Here is a 22,097-nt window from a genome sequence, read left to right as displayed (position 1 = left end):
AGTAGCGCAACAGGCGATACGGAGTCTTCGATGATGGAGGACACAAACGCGGTACAATGCGGTCTACCGCTATAGAATAGGGTTTATAGATAAACCCGAATGGTCGCAGGGTAGGTGAAACTAGTAGTAACGCTTATTAGTCTGGAGTCTATTCATGGAATGCCCTGTTCGGTACGAGCGTAGGACTAATGGCATGTACTATACAATGGACAGTAGCCGACGGTTGCCGTCAAACTTGCTCGAGTTTCTCCGGTTGGTTGACGTAAAACAGCTTGCAGAAAGACCTTTATCATCGGTAACCTGATGATGAGGATCCAAGACAATGTGGCAATTGAAAGCCAGCTGCAGACGACTGTGGACAGCTGGGTCCTTCAACTTCGATTGCACCACGGGACGTACAGTTTGGATCCGTGCCTGCTCGACATGGGATAAGGAATTCGGAGCAACTGTGGCATCGTGTGGCGCGGTACATGTTGAAAGTTCCTGTTTCTGTCAACAGTCTTCGCATAGAATATCCTGTTGCTGATCGATCTTCTCGCATCGAATTTCCATTCGCCCTCGTGCCTGTTTATCCGACTGTGTCCGTTCTGCTTGACGTGGACGACGTGCAATGAGCTGAGTGCCATCGGCACACCGCATAATCACATCGGCGAGACTCAATGGGCGGTGACAGCCTTGAGGTAATAAAGTCCGAAGAGTAAATCTCGGCGCAGACACGGCTGCGCAGGATATCTCACGTCACGCACGAGCCGGAATGCGAACTCTCGCGCTTCGTTGGCGTCACTTCGCAATAGTCCTGTGAACATGTTACAATACGAATACACTTCGACCTCTTTCATGAGACCAGCCCAGGCGCCCGCACGTGACAACAAGTCTCTTCGTGAAGGAACCGGAGGACTTGTCAACAGAACTGGATTAGCGAAACAGTCGCTAGACGGTACATGGTTTCCTTCGCTATACATACATATGCGGACACGCCTGGTTCGCTGGCAGAATCGTGGATAGTGTGCTTAGACAGCGGGCCTAGGATCTCTTCGATCTGGTTCTCGCCGTTGTGCGTGATGGCTTGACAACTTCTGGCTCGCTGTCATCTTCTTCGTTCTCGTCTCCCTGGTGATCGCTTTCGTGGTTAAAATATTGACTTTTCGTCGGCGTTGCTTTTTTCGCGACTCGTGCTCGGGAAACGCGTTTGGCTGGCTTCACGGGCTTCTTGGTCAATGGTATGACAACCTGGGGAGAGCTTCGTTCCCGGCGTAATGCTGGAGTTTCCTCTTCTCTTGCCACTCCATCGTCTGTCTCCTCAAGCTCTGACAATGAGGATAAGGCATCTTCGTCACTGGTGGTTGTAGAGACGATAGCTTTCCTGGAAGAACGCCGGCCGTTTGGCTTAGCGGTGCTTTTCGGTGGTTTGGACACGGCATGTCTTTCAACATGCGCCTTCTTCGACGCTGGCGCGTCAACTTCTTCATCATCGGCAATGAAGCCGCCTGCTGTTTCTGTTTCATCGTCATCCTCGTCCTCGTCCTCCGGCTCACTAGCTCCCTGCGGCATGTGAGCAGATTGCAATGACATCGGCGTGAATGGCATGGCAGCGACAGATGATCGCAGCGAAGTGTCGGCACCGTCAGGATCTTCCTCAACGAGCAAGCCATCGTCGGCAGCATGGTGCTCCGGGGCTTCGTCCTCGCTTTCAGCGAAGAATCCACCTCCACCATCTTCTTCTGAAGGTGGTTTTGCATCAACGTCACGGCGCGAGGTCTGGGGAACCTCTTCCTCGTCGTGCCCAGGGCGGAAGAAGCCACCAGCTCCGGCGTCTTCATCCAGATCGGCTTCCGCTTTTCGACCCTCGGCTCCTTTCCTTGCGAATGGGTTGCTCGCATCAGGGTCGCCGGATGTTTCATTGTACTCTGCACGCATCCGTTCCACGATACGCATGCCCATCACCATCTTGCGCCACCAATGCAAGGCGGCCGCGGTGCGCTTGACGTCCTCTTTGCGCTTGACCTCTTTTTGATGTTCCTTCCAAGCATCTCTGACGAGGATCTCATGCTCTTCGGCCACGACAACTCCTGTCAAAACCGGCACAGCACGTTGCTTGCCAAATTCGAAGCCTGTACATGCTTCAGCATAGTCGATTTCCAGCTTCCTGCAGATTTTCGCAGAGCCTTTGAGTGGCAGATGTACAGCTCCCTCTGGAACCATCGTGGGTACATAGACATCCATGTTGCCAAATGCATTCTTAGGTATCACACCATTTTCGATCGGCGGTGGGATGATCCAGTCCGTTTGGTCCCACCCGTACAGTCCTTGCTGCAGCTTCTCACCGTGCTCTCGAAAGTGCTCTTCCATCTCTCGCTTTCGGACGATTGTCACTGCCCGTACTGCAACGTGCTTCATCGGTTGCTCGCCGACCTTGACTGCGCGGCCTTCTTTATGCCACGACTCAACAGTCTTGCAATTGACCACGTCTGACCGCTTGTACACAGGATGCTCCACAGCCTTGTCGCCTTTTCCAGCTATGAAGGTCTTCACAGGCTTCGCGCCGGGCAGAATCGCTTCTTCGCGCCGCAGATGCTGCTCAAGGACAAACTCGGCGGACTGTTTGTACCACTGCAGGCTTTCCTTCTCGATTTCTTTAACTTCCTTAGCAGGCTTGAACGGCTTCAGATCTGTCTGCTCTTCGAGGTCGTCCGCAGTCGTGCGCCTTTTCTGTGGTCGGTCGTATGGCGACATGACTGTCCGAAACCAGTCGTAGCTTTCATATTTCTTGACCTTGCCCCGCTTGTTGTAAATGGGGACTTTCTCAGCCAGAATCCGCATGCCTTTTGTTTTGCCGGGCAGTTGATGTTTCTTGATATAGCGAACTGTCACGTCCTTTGCGGAGCCATCAGAATTGTGAGCAATGGTGTAGCAGATAACCTGCTTTGCATTTTCTGCCTTCTTTCCTCGAGGCTCGAAGGTTTGCAATAGTTCGTCGGTTGAAGCGATCGTGGACAGCACAATAGGATCTACAGGTATCCACTTATGCGATACAGGCGAACAAACTTCAGCCCAGTACGTCGGGAACGCGAGGTCGCAATCATATTTCTTGCCAGGCTTCTTTCGCGTGGCCGGAGTAACATCGATGATTGAAAGGTCATCATCGTCGTCGTGGTCAAGGTCGTCCTGTGTAGCATTGTCCAAATCAGAAGGTGGCTCGCTGAGAGCGCTGTCCGAATCTTCCAGTTGAATTGGCTCCGATTTGTTGCCTCTGGAGGACTTGCGATTTGGCTTCTCATTCTTCAGCTTGGGAGGCGCTTTCTTTGATGTCTTTGCTTTCTTCTGCGATGTGCTATCAGCCTCACCTTCCCAAGCTGTGGCGTCCAGGTTGACCTCAGTCTTCTTCGTCTGCTTGCTTTTCTTCTCATTAGCTTCCTCGGCTTTGCTGAAGCCTGTGCCCGCGGGCTGTAAGTTTGCGACCATTCTCGCCTCAAGACCAATGCCTCTGAGCAGAGCCACGAACAGCTGAGCGCCCACGTCTCTCGACCCTTCGCACGACTTCGCCAATTTCCGAAACGCTTCAATATTCTCAATGCGTTCGCCATGTTCATCGCAATCCTCGCGATTCTTCTCCCAATGCTTGATCTCCTCTCGCAACCTCTTTAGCGGCATATATCCCTGCTTGCGAAATGCTGGTGCAGTCACAGTGAAGCGTTTGCGCCAGTATGCTGTGACCACCTTGAGCAGCCTTAATAGAGGATCACCTTGGCTCAGATTGGGCACTCCCTGCTCCAGATGTGCAGTCTCGTAACCCCAGTCCCTCGTCTTGCTCGTTTCCTTGCCCTTCTTCTCCTTCCGCGCTTTGACCTTTGCCGCTGCAGATTTCTTTGCATCCAACTCTTCCTTCGTCAGAGTGCCCATGTTCTCTCGCCATCTTGTGATTTCTCTTTTAACGCCATCACCAAGTCCATTGACCAAAATGCTCTGTACTTCTTTGTCGTTCAACCAGGAATTACGCACAGTGTTGTGCCACATGAGCGATTGAACGTGGAGGCAATGCGTGAGGACACGGAACTGCCGCTCACGCTTTGAAGGACCCTTCTTGCCGGTTGCAAGTGATATCTCGGGCTCGATATAGCCTCCTTCCTCATTCAAGGACACACTGATGTCGCCAATCTCGGGCTCAGGCTTTGACGAAGAAGCGACAGGATGAGCAGTCGCGTCTTCCCAGTCCATCCCGTCGTCATCTTCATCGCTTTCATCGTCCCGTTCCTCATCGTTCGCTGCCATCTTTTGTCTCTTTGCAGGTGGCACATCTTCGAATTCGTCGCTGTCGACCTCACTGAGGGATACGTCGTCATCATCGTCATCAAGGCTTTCTAAGAATTTCTTCGTCTCTGCTGCCGACTTCGTCTTCCTCGGCGTATCGGCGGCATCGAATAAGGTGGCCTTGGCTTGCTTCGAGGCACTCTTCGCCTTCGTAGTTGCTGCTCGCTTTGCTGGAGGTGGTGGCGATGCGCCATCGGAGTGACGCTTTCGCGAGACGAAGGGCGGCATGTTGACTGTCGGTCATGATGTGGCGATGGGACAGCGGAGGGAGGCGAGCACAGCAAAGAGAAAGAAACGCGACTTCATTATTCACACGCGATTCGCGATTCGTTCCTGACTGGACTGACATCACTTCCCCAAGCTTCGGCAAGCCGCATCGCGCTCGGACCTTCCCGCTGCAGATTCTACGATCTCTTCTCCACCAACCATTTCCTTCACCTTCTCTGCTCCTGGACGCTTTTACCGTGCCACCGCGATGCAAGAGGCCATCTCCGCAACACAACGGTCAAGTCTTCTCGCTTAACTGTGCAGCAGATTTGCCTCCTTTGCTCTACGCGACAAAGAGCTGTGGTCCGCTTCGACCTAGACCTGTCCAGTAACAGGATTTCATCCTTGTTTCTGTACTCACAAATTCCAATCGACATCTAGGAGCGAACCTTTTACGGAGGAGCCGTGCAGCTGCGCCTGTAGAGTGAAGAAGTTTGTATTATTCCTTGACCGGCCACAGTCCTAGTGGTTCTGCCTGATCAGCATCGTCTGCTTGTTGACCTTGTCTGTCGATTTTCAAGGCGACGAGTACGATGAAGCGAGATTTATGAGTGGTCATCACACCCAGAATTGGCATTTATTTCCAGGCTGTTTCCCAACCGTGTTTGCCTTTGCCAACATTGTTCGCGGACAGCAGTAGTCTGACATATATTATCTTCGAGCACCACAACTGTCCACACAGGTTGAGGGCGGGAGCCCATGCGGCCGTTTCTGGGCGTCAAGCCGAGACCTTTGGAACCATGGCTCTTAGAAGCCGTGTTGCTTGATCAGGAAGCGCAGCACTTCACGTTGGGTACAACGTGCTGGCCGTTTCCTACCCGTTCGGCCTTTCGGTACGGGGCCTGCAAAGAGCAGCTATTCTTGGCCCAGATCCCTTGGTGGTATCAACACGTTTGCATCGGAAGACGCAGGGTTTGACAATCCGTTCGCACATGCTAAAACGCACAGGCTTCGAATTGGAGACAACAATGTGTAGGGACAGGCATTGGAGAACAAGAGCCAATGCGATGTGACCGATCTTTCACCATTTAAGTATACCTCGTGCAAACGGCATAGGAGTGGTGCACACATCCTTCGATGCTCACCAGCCACGACATCGCACGCCGTAAACGAAGGTGTTGATACAGAGCATGTGGCTATCATGCTTGGCGAGAGCATCTTCTAGACCACGAGTTGACGACCAACGATACGCCCTGTACCTGAAGTGCTCGGCGTTGCACGTTAGGCTTAGCCGGAGGATAGCTTCCACAGCTTCCAGCGAGTGGTCGCGGTAAGCTCCAGTCATGGCACCGCTGAATCCCTGTCCTGCCTGTCCAAGAACAGCAGTGAGAGTTGCGGTGTCAGCCCAGTTGGGCACGTTATCCTGTAAATCAGTGACCAAACAGGAGATGTGATAAGAGAATCTATCCGCCGCGGCTGTACAGCACGCCACGTAGGGAAAATCGATCGTGTGATCGTAGATGCAGTGCAGCCGGCTGACTCTGCACCCGGTCTAGCAGAAGTACCGCAGTACCACTGAAGGTACTCGCCGCTTTTGCAGTTCTACAGCCATGCCGAGCAATTGTCTTGGAGATGTGGAGTGGCGACAATGATAACGAAGTCGCCTCGTCCCATGGCTGGGGAAATAGTGGAGAAGATGAGCTGTTCATCATCATCATTGACAGCCCCATTGTAAAGAGAGAGTGACGATTGCACAAAGCCGTGATTCTTGGCACCGCTTCTCCTTGGAACGCAGCCAACGTGCATCCACGATTCATGCACTGCCCACCAACCCAACAGCCCATCACGCCGCACGCCATACACCACTACTGCTTGCCCGTCGAATGCGAGAAGTGTGCCGTCCCGCGATAGACAGCTGCGTCGCCGAGTGTGAGAGTCTTGTTGCGCGTTCAGCCCGCGGCGCCAGCCTTTCCCCTCTTCGCAACAGCTGCCGAAGTCGCACGCTTCGCTTGATGCGCAGCACGTTCCGGCGCGGCGCCCGTTAGTTCTAGTCGACTGGCGTGAATAGAGGCAGCCCACATCCTCCTCTCGTTCACCATCGCTTTGGTGACGACTTAGACGTCGATCTTGCCACCCTACGACCACTCCTGCATCTCTCGCTGTTGCGTCTGCGCGACATATCCCATCTGCGGCCGCGACCCAGGAAACAATACCGAAACGGCCTCATCTCCGCATCAGCAGCCAAGGAGCCTACACCCGCATACCATGTTATAGCCGTGTGGACGTCTTCCCAGCCCTGTCAACACACCCATCTGCGTCGAGCGACTTCTACCATCCTGCGCTAAGCGCCTGCGCCGCCACTCTGGCCGCTCAGTCGCGCGCCGCTGCTGTGCGCCTCGCAACTCACAGCACCACCGCCGGCGACAGCCATGTCGTCGACCACCTCGAGCGCTCCGGCGTCGACCACCACCGGCACCGACACCGGTAAAGGCGGACCCACGAGCTCGCCGCTGTTGTTCTTCGTCGCCCTCGGATTCGGTGTAGTCTTTACGAACCTATGGTATGCTGACAGCTCTCCTCCTCCGACTCCCGCGGTTCTGCCATGGCTCCATGTGACGCTAACAATGACGCTCACAGGATCATCGTCGGCGTAAAATACTGCTTCAGATATAACCAACGCAATCGTGCAGCGCGTGCCTTGAACGAAAATGGCGAACCCATTGACCTTGCGCAAATGCCGCACCCGAGACGGAGGAGGCGCGAGAAGAAGCTCATGTCCATGGAAGATGTGAACGAGCGCTTCCCATTGATCAAGTACAAGACATGGCGATCATCGCGCGAAGCCCAAGGCCTTCCTGCAGAGGGTGGAGTGACCGCACCGACCAGCAGAGCTGGGAGTATGAGAGACGAAGAGGGTACGATTGAAGCGTTTGGCAAGAACTCCGTCGATACCGCACGGCCTGGAACGGCGCTCAGCATCGCACAGAAGGATCACGAAAATGCGCTTGGGGACCCACCGAAAGCGCAAGCTACTGCCAGCGGAGAGAAAGGGCCGGAAATGGTTACCATCGAAGATATGGAGAAAGCCAGGAAGAGGAGCATTGATCGAAACAACTCGGCTGTCACAGATTTGGACGACGACGAGGACGACCCAATAGCAACGGCAGCGCCACCTGAGATGCTTGCTGCACCTGGTGACACATGCGCCATCTGCCTGGATAACCTCGATGATGACGACGATGTGCGAGGGCTCACATGCGGGCACGCATTTCACGGATCCTGCGTCGACCCATGGCTCACAAGTAGGAGGGCTTGCTGTCCACTTTGTAAAGCCGACTACTATGTGCCCAAGCCCAGGCCGGATGCAGACGGGGCCAATGCAGCCGCAGCTCGCAACGGCCGGTTGCCTCAAGAGCCACCTCCAGCACGACGACACGGTCTGCCATTTGCACCGCGCGTAATGCTCTTTGCCACACCACGCTTCTTTGTCAGCGACGGAACACGCGCGGAGCAGCCGAATCCAGCAGCTGCAGAACGTGCACGGCGAGAGCGGGACGTTTATCAGGATCCCGCCATTCAAGCAGAACCCACATCGCGAAGCTGGAGATCACGACTACCGGCCGTTTCCATTCCGCGCTTCGGTCGACGGAATCAACAGCAGCAAGAACACGGCACTGGCGAGCAGGTCACAGTGTCCGCCAGCGACTTGGAAGCCGGGCAGCGGCGCTGAGAGAAGCGCGAAGCATTTTGCTCGTTCCTCTCGACTCTCCAGCCCCTCTCTCAGCGCATTTTAGCGACTTACGACCAAAACTACCCACGAGTAACGAATTATCCACGCCACCCAGAGCAAGACTCTCCCATCGCATCATCATCACCATCGCATTACACCTCACGAAACAGTATCGCCACCGCATCCCATCCTAAGAGCACCCGGCTTGGCCACTCAGAAAGTTTGCCGGCCCATCCTGCTTTTCTTGACGAAATGGTCTGCACGCGCAAAAGTGCACGAGCGAAGGCCTTTTCGCATCCTACTACACGCAGCGGGTCCTGTACATATTTGGCGAGGCGAAACCAAGAACGGTTCCAGACCTTCGCAGAATTGCTGTTTTTTCTTCAACTTCTACTTCTTCCACCGCACCATTGCATGCATCGTCTTGCGCTTTGGCTCTCTTGAATGATACAGGAAGCCAGGAGCGGCAGCGCGCATTTTACGGCACGGTTTGGTGCTGGTCAGCAAGGAAAGCGCCTTGCAATTACGGAAATTTTTGGAATGGATTGTGTGTACATAGAGGGAAGGAACTGAGGGAACTGGCTTTCTCGATGCTTGAAGCCAGTGGTCTCAAATGCGAATTCAAATCGACTTTTACGATGACGAGGCAGTTTCTTGTTTCACTTCCTCCAATTGTGTTCGAACCCGCGGTTTGCGGCTAACAAAGTGAGGCTCACAATCATTTGGAATAGGCAGTAAAGTCATGCAACATTGTGATCCTTGTGCCTTTCTATATCCTTCTTGGACATGTCATATCTGACTATCGGTAGTAGCAGTAGTAGTTGTGGTATAAACTCTTCGTGATCCTCAATCATTTCGGCACACCCTCATCAGTGTCCTCTTCTTCTTCTACAACAAGACCGGACTTTCTTTCCTCCAAAGTACTGCGTCCAATCTCCCTTCATCAAAGCTGGGCAACATCAAACTGCAATCCCTCCAGCAGAACAGCACATCACGACAATCTATTCGTTAACCTCAAAATTCGCTCCTTCCTTCTTAAGGCCCTCGACCACGAGCTCCTCGCCGGAGATCCGCTGGTACAAATCTCTGACGTCAGCTGTCATGCTCTCAAAGTGCGAGCTGGCATCGTAGGATCTGCTGATGAAGACTTGGTCTTGTGTACCATCGGTAACGGGCTCGTAGATTGGTGTTGGGTTGCCCAAGAATTGCTCTTCAATTGGGCCGAGGCGCTCGAGGCCAGGCTTGATTTCGAGGTGGTGGTTTGCATCGGTTTCGGCAATGGTGCTGACGATGGCGATATAGTAGCCCTTGGGGCAGACGTTGTGGGTGGAGGAGACCATCGCAACGTAAATGTCTGAGGAATTTGTTAGCTGTCTTGTTTGCATGTGAAGTGGGAGAAGGCAAGGATCATACCGTGCTTCCTGCCAATTTGCGATTGAGGAATGATCAGTTGCAGCGAGTCCGAATCGTCGGTGTTGGGGATGGGATGCTTCAAGATGCAGATCGCTTTGATCAGGTATCCTGTAACCTTCACCTTGTCGGTAAAGTATGATGGGTCGGCGATGATTTGCTTGCACTTGGTCTCAAACTTCATGCCCTCGCCTTCTTGGTCCCGCTCTTTCATGGTTGCTCGGATGCCCGAAACTTTGCCGTTCTCGTACTTGACCTCATCAACGTTCGCGTTGAGCATGTATGTTCCACCGTAAATGGCACTGAGACGAGCGAAGCCTTGAGGCAGCTCACCCAGGCCGTATAGAGGGTAGATGTAAGGGCTCTTTCCGTAACGAGCCATGCTGTTGACGTACAATCGAATGCGCTCGACGCAGTTCTTTGCCTCGCCCTTCTTTTCTTGGTAGTCGTCGGTGGGGTAGAGGGCCATGCTGTGTCCGATGAAGTCGCGAGTGGTGGCTTCGAGGCCGTACTTGTCGTAGACCTGCTTCATCGTGGTCTGGGCGAGGTTCATGCCTGTGCATCAAGTCAGACGGCGTGCTTCCCCTATCAGCCAACCTGCATACCGTTGTGTGTGGATGGGTTGCTCTCATCGAATTCGCCAACCCACTGCAAGAAGTTCTTTGCTCGCCTCTTCTCGAACAGTCCCATCAGCGGGCTCTTCAACGCCTCACCAGCACTGCTGGGCACTTTGGCGACAGTCGCCTTGGCTGCGGCGCCCTGCTGCACGTAGCTGCCAGCAACCTGCTTGAACTCGATGTACCGTGTCACATCAGTGGACACGAGGATGTTGGTAAGCTCTCCATTGCTCATCAGCAACTTGGGCACGAGATCGATGTTCCAGTCGTTGGCACGTCCGTACTTCTTCCACGGCTCCTCGCCCTTGTTGTAGTTGCCATACCGCTTAAACATTTGCTCAATGTTCAGCGAGGCGGCTTCGGCACCGTAATGGTCATTGCGGTCCATGTGCAGCACTTTCTTGCCCTTGACGGACAGGACGCCGGACAGAATGCATTCCGTCAGGCCAGTGCCCAGCACCACGACGTCGTATTCGGGGGCGATTTCCTCCATGGCTGTGTGCGTGCGGGAGCGGTGCCGGCGATGAGATTCGAGCAGAAAATGGGCGAAAAGGTGTGATGTGAGGACAGCGTGTTTATCTCTGGCGGTGAAAGTGCAAGCGCCAGTCTTGGTGTCGGAGCTATGTATGCCGCCCGCCCCAAACACCAGAGCCCCTCGACGCTGAGGTCACCAGTTGCTCCGTCCGCCGACCAGGGTCCCTCGTCCCTCATTCGGATCTTCACTTGCCAAGACTCTCGTCTCTACTCCTCCTGCATCTTCTGCTATTGTTTTTCCTTCACTTCTCAGATCGACGCTCTACGTTTAGGGAACTCGCAACCATGATCGCACTGTCATCCACAACGATGGGATGCTGGACGCCCTCGGCCAGTCTGGCTCACTAGAAACCACGTTGGCTCTGACAGTTGAGCGTGCGGGATAGGGGCAACCGCATGTGAGCATTCTCTGCAGGAGGCCTACCAAACACCGCTCTACACGCAGAAGAATTCGTCGATTTTCCAAGTCTCTGCAAGCGCAACGCCTTCGACCCGCCCTCTGCTATGGAGACCCCTCTTCAGAATCCCTGCAAGGCAGTGACTGCTCGCAATCGTAACTTTGAACTCCCGACGGCAAGTGCATTGGACGTCCAGGTACATTCCCAGTTCAATTGTCATGGCTACGGAAACAACATGGAAGCATGGCAGGGAGCACAGCTCCAATCAACACGCCACTTACTTCGATCATCTGCCCTCTAAAACACATTCGTATTGACAGCCCAGTGAGTCCGCAATCATACTGGCTTGAAAAATGAATATTTCTCAGAGAGCCCCGATCGTGATCCTGGAACGTGATATGGAGGCTGGGTTCATTGTGGATAGCTAACAGCTCGCAGAGTCTGACCTCCACAAGGCAATCCTGGAACAGGCTCTGCAACAAGAACGATGGGACCTGTGGCTGCGCGACTGACCACGAATTCTCCATTCGAACAGAGAACGTGATCCCGTACTACACGTGTGTGCCTATTTGCCAAGCGCCTTCAATCAGAAACAATTACGGGCAGTGCATCCGCTCCTGCGGCTCTAATGAAAGGCTCAATCAGAGGACTGGCGAGTGTCCATGTGTGGCCAACTACGAGAGACTTGGGAGCAGTACTACCTGTGTGGCGAAATGCGAGGCGGCAAATCCTTATACGACGAATGCACCGCGTAATTCTGCAGGAGACTGCACTTGCAGCGAGGGCGCCGAGCTTCTAGATCAATACTACTATGGTCGGATTTGCATGCCCCTGTGCGAAGAAGGGCTTCGTCGGAACTACTGGGGATATTGCGACGAGGAGTGGGAGAGATAGTATTTGCAAAAATGGTAATGAGAAGACTTATGCTACCTGGCGAACTGTCAGCTTTCAGCTTCCTCGAACTTCTGGGCAAACCCGGTCACAAATTACGAAGCACGCGTACGCCTTTGATCAAGGCTGGGACCCACAGATCAACGACCGCGTAACGTGTGGCTTTCTGTGCGCCGGAGATACAGTACCGCAAATTTGTAAAATTCGTCCAAGAGATGTACTTCAACGTCTGGGCCGTAATAATCGAGGGAGCACTGGTGAACCATTGAGCATCCGGCGCCGGTATCCAAATAGAGGTCGTGGTCGGGTTCGTCAATCAGAACTCGTGCACAACACAATCGTGGCAGATCTGCAGATTGGCCAGCACCGAATGTCAAGGTCTCCCGGAGGAACATGGCAAGAAACACGGTCAAATGAGTGTGTCTCATCTTCTGAACACATCCTCCTTTGGAGCTCTTGACCACGAGTCTGGAACGGTGCATACGAGATGCCATTGAAAGCTAAAAGTATATGGGACGAGCTGCCTTGAAACGAGGCCTAATCGCTACTTCCGACATTCTAAAATTGTCTCACTGGGGACAATGGGTCCAGGCCTGCCGAATGTGCTTACGAAGCAGCCTTGAGCGCTGATATGCAGCGGAAAGCCTGGCAGAAACTGCTTCGAAGCCGCTATGTCAGCCACCACACAGGCGTCTCCGCGTAACGCCATCACTTCCATCCTACACCATATGCAGAACTGGTGTCATCGAGCTGTGTATATACCACGGAGACATGACATACGAAGACATGCAAAGCGCTATGTCAAACGATCTGCAAGACTTTCCCATCAGGCGAACTGTCTTGATCGGGTGCATCTGCAGACTGGACGGCACTGATGGCCAATTTTGTACAGAAAGCCCTGGTCGGAGATCAGCCATATCAAACGATCGAGCACAGATTCCTATCGAATACTAGGCCTCTACCTGGCCCCTTCGAAGACCAGATGGCTTCGAGCGCCAAAATCGTGCGGAAAGAGCTGATAAGAATGTTGAAAGATGGCTGTGTCCTTGCGATTCCAAGTGTCGCTCGCAGAGATTTCGACCAGAAGCCATGGCATCTTTTTGATACGTTGAGAAAGGCCTAGTCGAAGACCAAGGATATATCGCTATTTCAAACAATCGAACACATATTCTCGCTGAATGCTAGACGTCGATCGAGACTATTTGCAGATCAAGTGGCTTCGACAACTAAACTCATGCAGAAAGAGCTGATGAGAATGTCTTTGCCATTTTCGATATTGCTCACAAAGATTTCGACCTAAATTTGCGGCATCTGTTGGTCCATTGGCGTTCAGTGGCAGAGTTGTCTGGAGAACAGGGCTTGGTGATACTCGTTAGGAACTAATTTACACATCAACACTATGTATCTCAGGAAATCTCGCTGGGCCAAAGCGCTACAGTGTCTGCAGATTCAACGGCATATCAATAACTTGATCAATCAGAGGCATGGGCAAGAAACGGGTGTGCAAGCAGTCAATTTCTGCATTTCGAAGATTCTATCTCAAAGACTTTTATGCTCTCAAATCATAGTGCAATCGCACAGAGCCAAGAAAAAACAAGCGATCAAACAGCAGAAAAAGCGACCCCCGAAGCCCCATTCACTCGTCAGCCATGGCAGCGTCACGAGCAGATCGCACATGCTCGTCTCTCTCGCTGGCAGTGAGTCCCTAACTCTCTGCCTGCTCGAGAGCCGTTCGTATGGCTTTCTGTACCTTCTCGCTGCCCAGCTCCGGCGTGGCCACCACCGCAACTTCCTTCACGCGCTCATTCAAATTGGCGGCGATGTCTCTCTCCTCCCTCACCATCGCGAGCCCAGTACGGATGCTTCTGCCGTACTCTTCCACGTACTGCCCTGTCTGTTGGACCCAGGCTAGCCTCTGCCCCCTCACGCCAGCAAGAAACACATCCGCCTCGTCGTCCCGCTGCTTCTGGCTCCTCGCGTATGTCACGCTCTCCTTCGCCGCACTCTCCATCTCGTTCAACGCCTGATCGTACCAGTCTTGGTACTTGAGGCGCTCGACGACGGTCAGGCGCTGGAAATCTGACCAGGAGAGCTTGCTGATCTCCTGGCCGCGAGCGTGGAAGCGGTGATCACGAGCGTAATCACCTGCCTTCTTTTGCAGTGGCTCTGGCCGGCTTGGTGTTGCTGGTGACTGCTGAGCGGCAAGGGGATTGGCACTGCCGCGAGGAGCCAGTGGAGACGAGAGCGGGCCAGCAGGCGGAGCAGCATTGCCTGGGAACGCTGGCATATTGTTGTTATATGTGCCCAGCGCAGCAACGACTGGGTCTCTAGATGTACCAGCAGCGCCTGCTGGCGAAGAGGCCGATGGGGCGGCGGCAGGCGACGAGCTGGTGGCGAGACTGTTGGTTGAGGTTAGTGTTATTACACTTGACGTGGACAGGATGTTGTTACTTACGCTTGGCCGCGTGGTCGTTCAGCGAGCGCACGAGCACCAGGAGCCGCCGTCTTGCTCCTGCTGCTGATGCCTTCGTGCATCGATTTCTCGTGGGCACGTCTGCCCGGACCGCTGTTGCACTCGCGGCCGCAATACTTGCAGGGGAATGAACGGGCAGACGTGGTGGATGGCGTGGAGTGCGTGAAGTAGATGGAGAAGAGGACGATGGAAGTGGTGGAATCGGTCGAATGCTCGAGTCTATGTCGGCGCTCGAGTGATTGATTGTCGGCAGGGAGTAGATGCGAAACAGCTGTAGTCGATGGCGGATGCGTTGATGGTCAAGAATGACTGTCGAGTAAGCTGTGGTCTTATTTGTCTGGTGCTGGAGGATGTTTGTGTGTAGGCAAAGATTGAAGAAGATGTGTCGGCAGAAGGGCAAAGGATATTCGAAAACAAAGTGGGTACCGCTAGTACCGATTAGGCACGGGTGAATTGCTGGGGTCTTGAGGGACCCACTGCTCTATTCGTTCACCAGTTCCCAATGAACTGGCTCAAGATCGAGTCGAGGACAATGCGATGGAGCATATAATGTCCAATCAGTGCACTGGCCTGCAAGAGGGACGCGGTGGTATGCTCGCAGCTGCGCTGGAGAAGGAGGATGAACGTGCTTATAGTCAGTTCGGTAGGAGTTTTATTGAGAAGACTAGGCGTGCTGCTTGCTCCTCTCTGCAATGCGTCTTTCCGTGTCTTAACAGTGTCTCTCTTCGTTTGCTCGTCGTTTGCTCAAAGCGTCGGCCTACCTTTCATGCCCTTGTTTCAGTGTTTGCCCAGCAAGAGTCCCGGCTGTGTTGGGCCACAGAAGACTCGTGCAACTTCCGTGCGTGCCTTCGAGTGCTCATGAGCATCTGACAGTTGCTGGCAGCGAGCAGAACCGTCGAGCAGGATCTTGAGCTGCGGTGGACGTGCAGTAAGACATGCAGCGACAATAGACAAGGGCGTGGCGCCACGCAGTTCATCAGCTCGTTGAGTCTCCAACTGTCTTACCGCAACAAGACATCACCGCATCGCCTCCTCTTCAATTCTTCTTCCATCGATCGCGTACACATCCAGGACCCCGTACCACAACGACCATTCGCGTACAACCACACTCCGCATCGATCCAACTTCTGCTTCCATCGACCACCAACATCAACTACCGTCATGCCTCTCTGGCCATCTCCGCGCCCTGGGCACATCTTCCCCATCATGCTCCTCAGCCTCTCGATTGCTGTCGTCCAGAAGACCTACTTCCCACACACGCTCCAAAGCCCAAAAAGGACACCGACGACCGCGAAGGACCTTCAGATTCGGGTGATATGGGCCCGTCGTTCTATTGAACAGTGGCTTAGAGCTATGCCTAGTGTGTAAGTATATTCCGAGAAGAGCGAGGGGTAGAGCATACGACCGCGTGAGGGAAAGAAACGGCTTGAAGAGCGTTGCCTCATGCGACTGCTGCGACACCACGCGCTTCATCATTCGGCCAGCAAGTCTTGTGGTTCCAACGTTGAGCGAGAAAGACTAGTCCATCCGCGCGCTTTCTCTGCTGGTAAGCGCTACTCGAAAGCAATGAGCATGGACACCTTGAGATTATCATCGTGCTGTGGATTTTTGAGACTCAAGCTGACCAGATCGTAGAAGAGTCCAGGTCAGCCGCATGCACTAACGATGTCTCTCCATGTCCGTTTCGTTCGGGGCCCCGGAGTGTCGAACTGCAGTAGTTATGGCGCGCTCAAAGTATTCGGAGAAAGAGAGAGTATGGGACAATAGTAGAGATTCAACTCAAAATTACCTTGAACTGATGTTCACATACTTCCATCGTCCGGGCGTACTTCTATATTATCACAGGCGATTGTGACCAGACCCTGCCACTCTCCAGATCACTACGGCTCTTGAAGCCATGCCAACTAGCCATCGTCAGGTTTCGATTCCGCACAAGACTCAGAGCCATGGGGACATACCGCAAGAATTCGGAACTTTCGTGTATCCTCCGACAGCTCCAAGGGCGTGCAGTCATAACATACGCTGCAGCAGATCACGTCTAGCTCTCTGACGCAGCTGCTGGTACCACGTCTCACTCCGCCCCTGTCTCATTCTGGACAGCATCAAGCTTGATGGCTTGTCCTCTATCAAGTACGTCATGTCCTCATCACCCTCTACATGCTCCAACCTGGGCGTGTGATCATCTCTTCAGCGTCTCCATGCTTCCACGGCAGAGCACTTCGCCCAATATGCAGTATGCATCCTCTTTCATCTGCTCCCGCTCACTTATAAATCTCATCAAACGGCCTCGTATCATTAAAACAACTATCCCAAACCTCATTCACCACCCTCGCAGCCTGCACATCATCCTTACAAGCCGGCCGATTCGCAACCGAAATCGTCGCCCGTCTTCTCACACACTCCTGCAACTGCTGCGTCAAACTCCACTGCCCTCGTGTAAAGAATTCCCTCGCAAATCGACACTCCCCCGACAACATACTCGCTCGAATCTCCATACAAGCCGCATGTCTCAGATCTAGAGGATCCATTACAAAGCGCAAATGATCGTATGCGTGAACCATTTCATGTGCTAGAGTGTCTTCTAAGTGGCCGCGGTTGCGGAAGTGGTTGGCGCATAAGAGGATGCCGTGTTCGGAGGAGAAGCCGCCGCTTTGTTTCGTGTCGCAGCGGCGGCAGCGGACGTTGTGAGGGCCGATGGAGGCGGAGCCGTCGGCGGGACCGAGGAGGTTGATTTGGTGTTGGAGGAAGGTTATGATGGGGGAGGCTTTGAAGAGCCATTTCACGTCGTCTTCGGCGCGTTTGATGTCGCGTTCTTCGTTTCGGATATCGCGTTCGTTGAAGTAGGCTTCGCGGGTCGCTGGGGGTGCGGTATTCGTGAGGATGGAGAAGAAGTTGGACCATGTAAGGTATGTTTGGTTGTCGGAGGGGTTCGTGGTGGAGGGAGATTGTGCTGTTTCTGCCATTGTGATGCGACCGCTATAGCGAGGTCCTGGAGATGAGGGCGATGCAGACCAAAGAAGCTGTCAAGAGATGAGGTTCCAACATTCACTTCGGGGGTTCGCTGATGCCAAGACAAGATCGGCATCATGCTTCTTGCTACACTACAAGTCTTATATACAGCACAACAGTTGGTGATTAGGCTAGAGTATAATGCGGAGAGCAGGAAGAAGTATTTGAAAATCAGGATATGTCATTTCATGCACTGGCTACTGTTTGTCACCAGAAGAACCTGCCCAAACTCCTCGCTTGCGATGCTTCGAACTTTCCAACGCCATAATCCAGGTCAGCCAAATGTGAGCTGGCCTTTACAGTCGACACCATTACAATTCTATCATCATTGGCTCTCCTTCTCCTTCTGCTTGCTCTGTCCACTCGTGCGCTGATAGTGCCTCTCGCCCTTGACGCAATGCTTCAAGATCCAGGGGTGCTGTTCCACCTCCTCCAGACTGATTCTCTTCTCTGGGTCAAGGACGAGAAGTCTTTTGATCAAGTCTTTTGCTTCCGAGCTGACGAATGGCGGCACAGTCATCTCACATCGTGCGATTCTGCGCTGGGTCATGACAGGTGTATCCTCGAACGGTGCTTCTCCGACCAAGAACTCATAGGTAAGAACACCTAGCGACCACAAATCCACCTTCTCGTCATACCAGTTCTCGTCTCGTCCAGGCTTGATCATCTCCGGGGGCAAGTAGTCCAGAGTTCCACACATCGTCTTCCTCCTGTTATTTGGTGCATGTACACTCCACCCAAAATCACTGATCTTGATCTCTCCATGGAGACCCACGAGAATGTTCTCAGGCTTAATATCTCTGTGCATAACATGCTTCTTGTGCAGATACTTCAATGCGCTGGCCATCTGCGCAATGTATTGTGCCGCCTGCCACTCTGGAAAGCGTTGTGCTTTTCGCAAGTGCTTGTACAGTTCACCCTTGCCTGCAAATTCGAGGATGAGAAAGATTCGCTTCGTGTCATGGAAGTGGCCGTATAGTCGGAGAATATTGGGATGGGCGAGGTTGGACTGGATCTCGATCTCGCGTCGGACTTGCTTTTCGACCTTGCCAGCCGACAGTTCAGACTTGTGAAGAACCTTCAACGCGCAGACGAACCCTGTACTACGTTCTCTGGCCAAGTATACACGACCGAACTTTCCTTTTCCAAGAGGCTTGCCAATCTCAAACATGCCTAGGTGGAACTGCTTGGGTTTCGATTGCTCGCTAGGCGCGGCAGAGAGAGGCTCGGGATCGGACGGGCGCGATTCGGCGGAGATGCGTTGCGCGCTTTGGGATGGAAGGGTGATCTTGGTCGGTATGGGTTGGAGGGCAGGCTTTTGTCCGGCATTGTTTGATTGCAGCTTTTGCAGCGGCAGCTTCATGCGGCTTTGTGCTGCAGCGCTCAGGCTTGAAAGTGAGATTCCTGTTACGGAGCTCTGTTTGACCGAGTTAGCAGGAGCAGTGAACGAGCACGCCAATGCTGCTCACCTTTGCCTTGTGCTGAAACGGTGCATTGGGATCGCGATTTTCCTCTGATATTGAAACGGCTTCGAGCCGCTTCTCCAAAGTCTCGGCCATGATGTGTGTGAAGTTGCTGTCAATGAATGTAGATGTAAAGTCTACCTCCAGTGACCGGCGATGTGTGCAGCGCGGACGTGGTGCGGCTCTTGGGTGAAGTGTGGAAGGGCGGGCAATGTGCGATGGGGAGGATGGAGCTACTGTTTATCGTAGCAACTGCCATAGCAACCATCTTATCGATGCCAAGACCCAGCTTCGGCTTCATCCTGAGCTCTCAGTCATTCTGCACGCCCACTGCAGACAACGTTGTCGCATCGCTGCAGCCATGGCGCAAAGCTATGGCACCTTCTCGCACACGTCGCCCAACGGCGTGTGGAAGCTCACGACGCGCAAGCAGCCCATCCTCAAGGCCGAGCCGATCGAAGAGCTGCACCAGGATATTGGCATCCCCATTCCTGAAATGATCTTCGGAGACAACTACGTCGCCCTCACTCATGTGCCTTCAGGATGGAACTTGCACTTCAACGCACGCGATGCCATGGACCGTGTGAGCAAGACAGAAGAGGGCATGTTGCAGGTAGCGGTCGCCGAAGAATGGAAGAAAGAGCGCAGCCATCAGGAGGAGGTGAAGCAGGTCGTAAAGCCTTTCGATTGGAGCTACAGCACAGACTACAGAGGAACTACAAGTGACAAAGACGGCTCGCTGGTCGAAGAGAGCCAGTGGAGGCAGAGCAACCAGACTGCGGATCCCATTCGCATTGACTTGCTCAGCCGCCAGGATCCCATTCAGTTCTTTGACGCTGTTGATCTCTATGAAGACGAGCTGGCGGACAACGGAATTGCGTTGTTCAACATCAAGGTGCGGATGATGCCTCAGCGCTTACTGGTTCTCAGCAGGTACTTCCTGCGGCTGGACGGCGTCATCATCAGAATCCGTGATACGCGAGTATATGTGGAGCACAGCACGAACAAGGTCGTACGGCAGTACACCAACAAGGAAGAGAAATACGATGTTGTCGCTGAACAGCTAAAGGCTAGACGAGAAAATGTGCCCGAGGCTTTTCGAGATGTGAACAAGCTGGCTCAGCTTCTACCCACAATTGAAGAGAAAACCGATGTCTTCGAAGTGACTTGAATCTGGCCATCCTGAACCTGCTCGGTGGGCCACTCTCTTCAACAAGTCACAGGCAGACTGCACTTCGAGAGTCTGGAGCGATCCAAGTGATGCCAGCCTACTGTTGCGGCTCCCTCCCAGTCAACCTAAACAAGATAATCGACGGATGGTTCTCCCGCATGGCTTCCAAATTGCGCTGCCGCACCAATGAAATCTGCTCCGACTCAATCTGACAGCGTCTTGCCATCGATGAAGACACCATCACTTCCTAGATAGAACTTTCTCGCAAGAGCGCGCAACTCCTTTGCAGAGAAAGCTAGATTCAGCTGGAGCTTGTGAATTTCGAACAACAGTCTTCCATGCCCACAGTGATCTGGGTCCTCCTGGTCTAGTCTCTCCACCAGCTCGAGGAAGCGGGATCTTGATCGCTCTGCACTCGGCCGCAGTTGCACTCTGTGCCCTTGATATCTCCCGTGGACCGCATCATGCATTTTGACGAAGTCCGGTTTCATCGAAGGATGCCAGAAGTCCACATACAGCTTGGAGACCTTTATGGGTACGGTATGAAAGATGACATCCAAGACGTCTCCACGGATTGCAAGGAGCTTTTCCGAGAGCAATTTGTGGTGTAGCCTGCCGTGTTGGTTGATATAAGGCGGACTATCGCCGATCGCCATGCGCAGAATTTCTAGCCGCAGCTCGCAGGGGAGCTTTTGGAAATTGAACGTTGGGCCCTCTTCAAGAGGCATGGCAGCCTGGACAGCGCCAGCAGCCTTGCCATCCAGCTTAGGGGTGATTTTCTGCCCGTGGCATAGTTGTCGGGGTTTTGAAAGGATGCTTCCCATGTTCGCAGAGTGACGCGAGGTGAGAGAAGGCAAGCGTAATGGTGCTGTCAAGATGCAAGGAACAAGAGTCTGAGGCTTGGTACAAGATTTTCGCTGTACCAGAGATTGAGACATGGACACTTGGTCACTGCTACTCGACGTTCCCACTGGAGCCAGAGGCGGTAACTTACACGCTACCTCAGACCTTGACATCAGCATCGACAACGAACCAGCAAGATAATAGGGAGATCGAACATGCGAAGGCCAGACTCGAACGAGCCTTTCGGCTGGCGATGAGTGAGTTTACACTCTCACCACGACGTCTGCAACGTTGCCCGAATCTGTGGTATGGCATCGGATCAGCTGGCTTTGGAAGTAAGAACTCAAGTTGGAGTATACCTTCACTTACGGCTGACCTCCGCCAAATGCGCACGCAATGTATTTTGTGCTTGCTTGCTTCGGCACAGTATGCTTCCGCAGCAGCTGCACTTTTGCATTATCCTGCACGTCAATGTCATCATACCTCCTACACGGCTGCGAATATGCGTGCCAAGGACTATGGTTTCGACGGACTGAGCAGCGCATCCTTCGCCGAAGGGCTCATGCTGCCAAGGCAATCCTTCGGCCAACGACAAAAGTTAACATCGTCCTCTCTCCTTCATTGATTCGGGGCCGTTCAAGAACTTCTGCTAGACAAGACACTGCCGGAAAATCACTTCCTTCGTCACCACCCGTGTCGCATCGTCGATTCCGCAGAACCTTTTGCTTTTACACAATTGCCAAGCATACAGCGGCTTCATGAGGACCAATTTGTTAATGATCCGACCAAAGTGCCAAAATTCTCATCTCTAGCGCTCCATCGTGCTTCTAAGGCAGTCTTGTGTATGCTGTTGGAATGCATATCGGGAGACTCGATGTGATAGGACGACGAACTGTATCAGATTCTTGGCTGATGTTGTACAGCAGCAGCACTCCCGAAAGCGTCTACAGATGGCAACAACGTTTTCTTCATTCAAGGCGCAATAGCATAATGCAGTCAGCCGTGGAGCAGCTTTTCCAATGAACCTGCCTATTCCAGGCTCA

At 53.3% G+C, this 22,097-nt stretch overlaps 8 protein-coding genes across 8 annotated transcripts; 2 read left to right on the top strand and 6 right to left on the bottom strand.

Annotated features, from left to right (window-relative positions):
• Positions 1-1,023: 1,023 nt before the first annotated feature.
• Positions 1,024-4,536, bottom strand: RHO25_005915 (uncharacterized protein; the record flags this gene model as incomplete). Its single annotated transcript, XM_023596782.2, has 1 exon — positions 1,024-4,536. The coding sequence occupies one exon, from the start codon at positions 4,534-4,536 to the stop codon at positions 1,024-1,026; it is 3,513 nt and encodes a 1,170-aa protein (XP_023452051.1).
• Positions 4,537-6,944: 2,408 nt separating this feature from the next.
• Positions 6,945-8,245, top strand: RHO25_005914 (uncharacterized protein; the record flags this gene model as incomplete). Its single annotated transcript, XM_023596781.2, has 2 exons — positions 6,945-7,075; positions 7,153-8,245. 2 exons carry the CDS (start codon positions 6,945-6,947, stop codon positions 8,243-8,245), a joined length of 1,224 nt encoding a protein of 407 aa, XP_023452138.1.
• Positions 8,246-9,246: 1,001 nt separating this feature from the next.
• On the bottom strand, positions 9,247-10,765 carry GDI1 (Rab GDP dissociation inhibitor alpha; the record flags this gene model as incomplete). Its single annotated transcript, XM_023596780.2, has 3 exons — positions 9,247-9,599; positions 9,659-10,210; positions 10,261-10,765. The coding sequence occupies 3 exons, from the start codon at positions 10,763-10,765 to the stop codon at positions 9,247-9,249; spliced, it is 1,410 nt and encodes a 469-aa protein (XP_023452135.1).
• Positions 10,766-13,800: 3,035 nt separating this feature from the next.
• Positions 13,801-14,630, bottom strand: RHO25_005912 (uncharacterized protein; the record flags this gene model as incomplete). Its single annotated transcript, XM_023596779.1, has 2 exons — positions 13,801-14,494; positions 14,551-14,630. The coding sequence occupies 2 exons, from the start codon at positions 14,628-14,630 to the stop codon at positions 13,801-13,803; spliced, it is 774 nt and encodes a 257-aa protein (XP_023452134.1).
• Positions 14,631-16,829: 2,199 nt separating this feature from the next.
• RHO25_005911 (uncharacterized protein) lies at positions 16,830-17,531 on the bottom strand (the record flags this gene model as incomplete). Its single annotated transcript, XM_023596778.2, has 1 exon — positions 16,830-17,531. One exon carries the CDS (start codon positions 17,529-17,531, stop codon positions 16,830-16,832), a length of 702 nt encoding a protein of 233 aa, XP_023452132.1.
• Positions 17,532-17,902: 371 nt separating this feature from the next.
• ARK1 (Serine/threonine-protein kinase ark1) lies at positions 17,903-19,136 on the bottom strand (the record flags this gene model as incomplete). Its single annotated transcript, XM_023596777.2, has 2 exons — positions 17,903-18,994; positions 19,047-19,136. The coding sequence occupies 2 exons, from the start codon at positions 19,134-19,136 to the stop codon at positions 17,903-17,905; spliced, it is 1,182 nt and encodes a 393-aa protein (XP_023451707.1).
• A 265-nt stretch (positions 19,137-19,401) lies between these two features.
• Positions 19,402-20,211, top strand: RHO25_005909 (uncharacterized protein; the record flags this gene model as incomplete). The annotated part of the gene is made up of 1 exon (XM_023596776.2): positions 19,402-20,211. The coding sequence occupies one exon, from the start codon at positions 19,402-19,404 to the stop codon at positions 20,209-20,211; it is 810 nt and encodes a 269-aa protein (XP_023452767.1).
• A 203-nt stretch (positions 20,212-20,414) lies between these two features.
• RHO25_005908 (uncharacterized protein) lies at positions 20,415-21,035 on the bottom strand (the record flags this gene model as incomplete). Its single annotated transcript, XM_065602717.1, has 1 exon — positions 20,415-21,035. The coding sequence occupies one exon, from the start codon at positions 21,033-21,035 to the stop codon at positions 20,415-20,417; it is 621 nt and encodes a 206-aa protein (XP_065458789.1).
• Positions 21,036-22,097: the final 1,062 nt, after the last annotated feature.

Source organism: Cercospora beticola, chromosome 4 (assembly GCF_033473495.1).
Source record: "Cercospora beticola chromosome 4, complete sequence".
NCBI lineage: Eukaryota > Fungi > Ascomycota > Dothideomycetes > Mycosphaerellales > Mycosphaerellaceae > Cercospora > Cercospora beticola.
The sequence above is the reverse complement of the archived record's forward strand: the minus strand, read 5'-3'. Positions and strand labels throughout refer to the sequence as shown.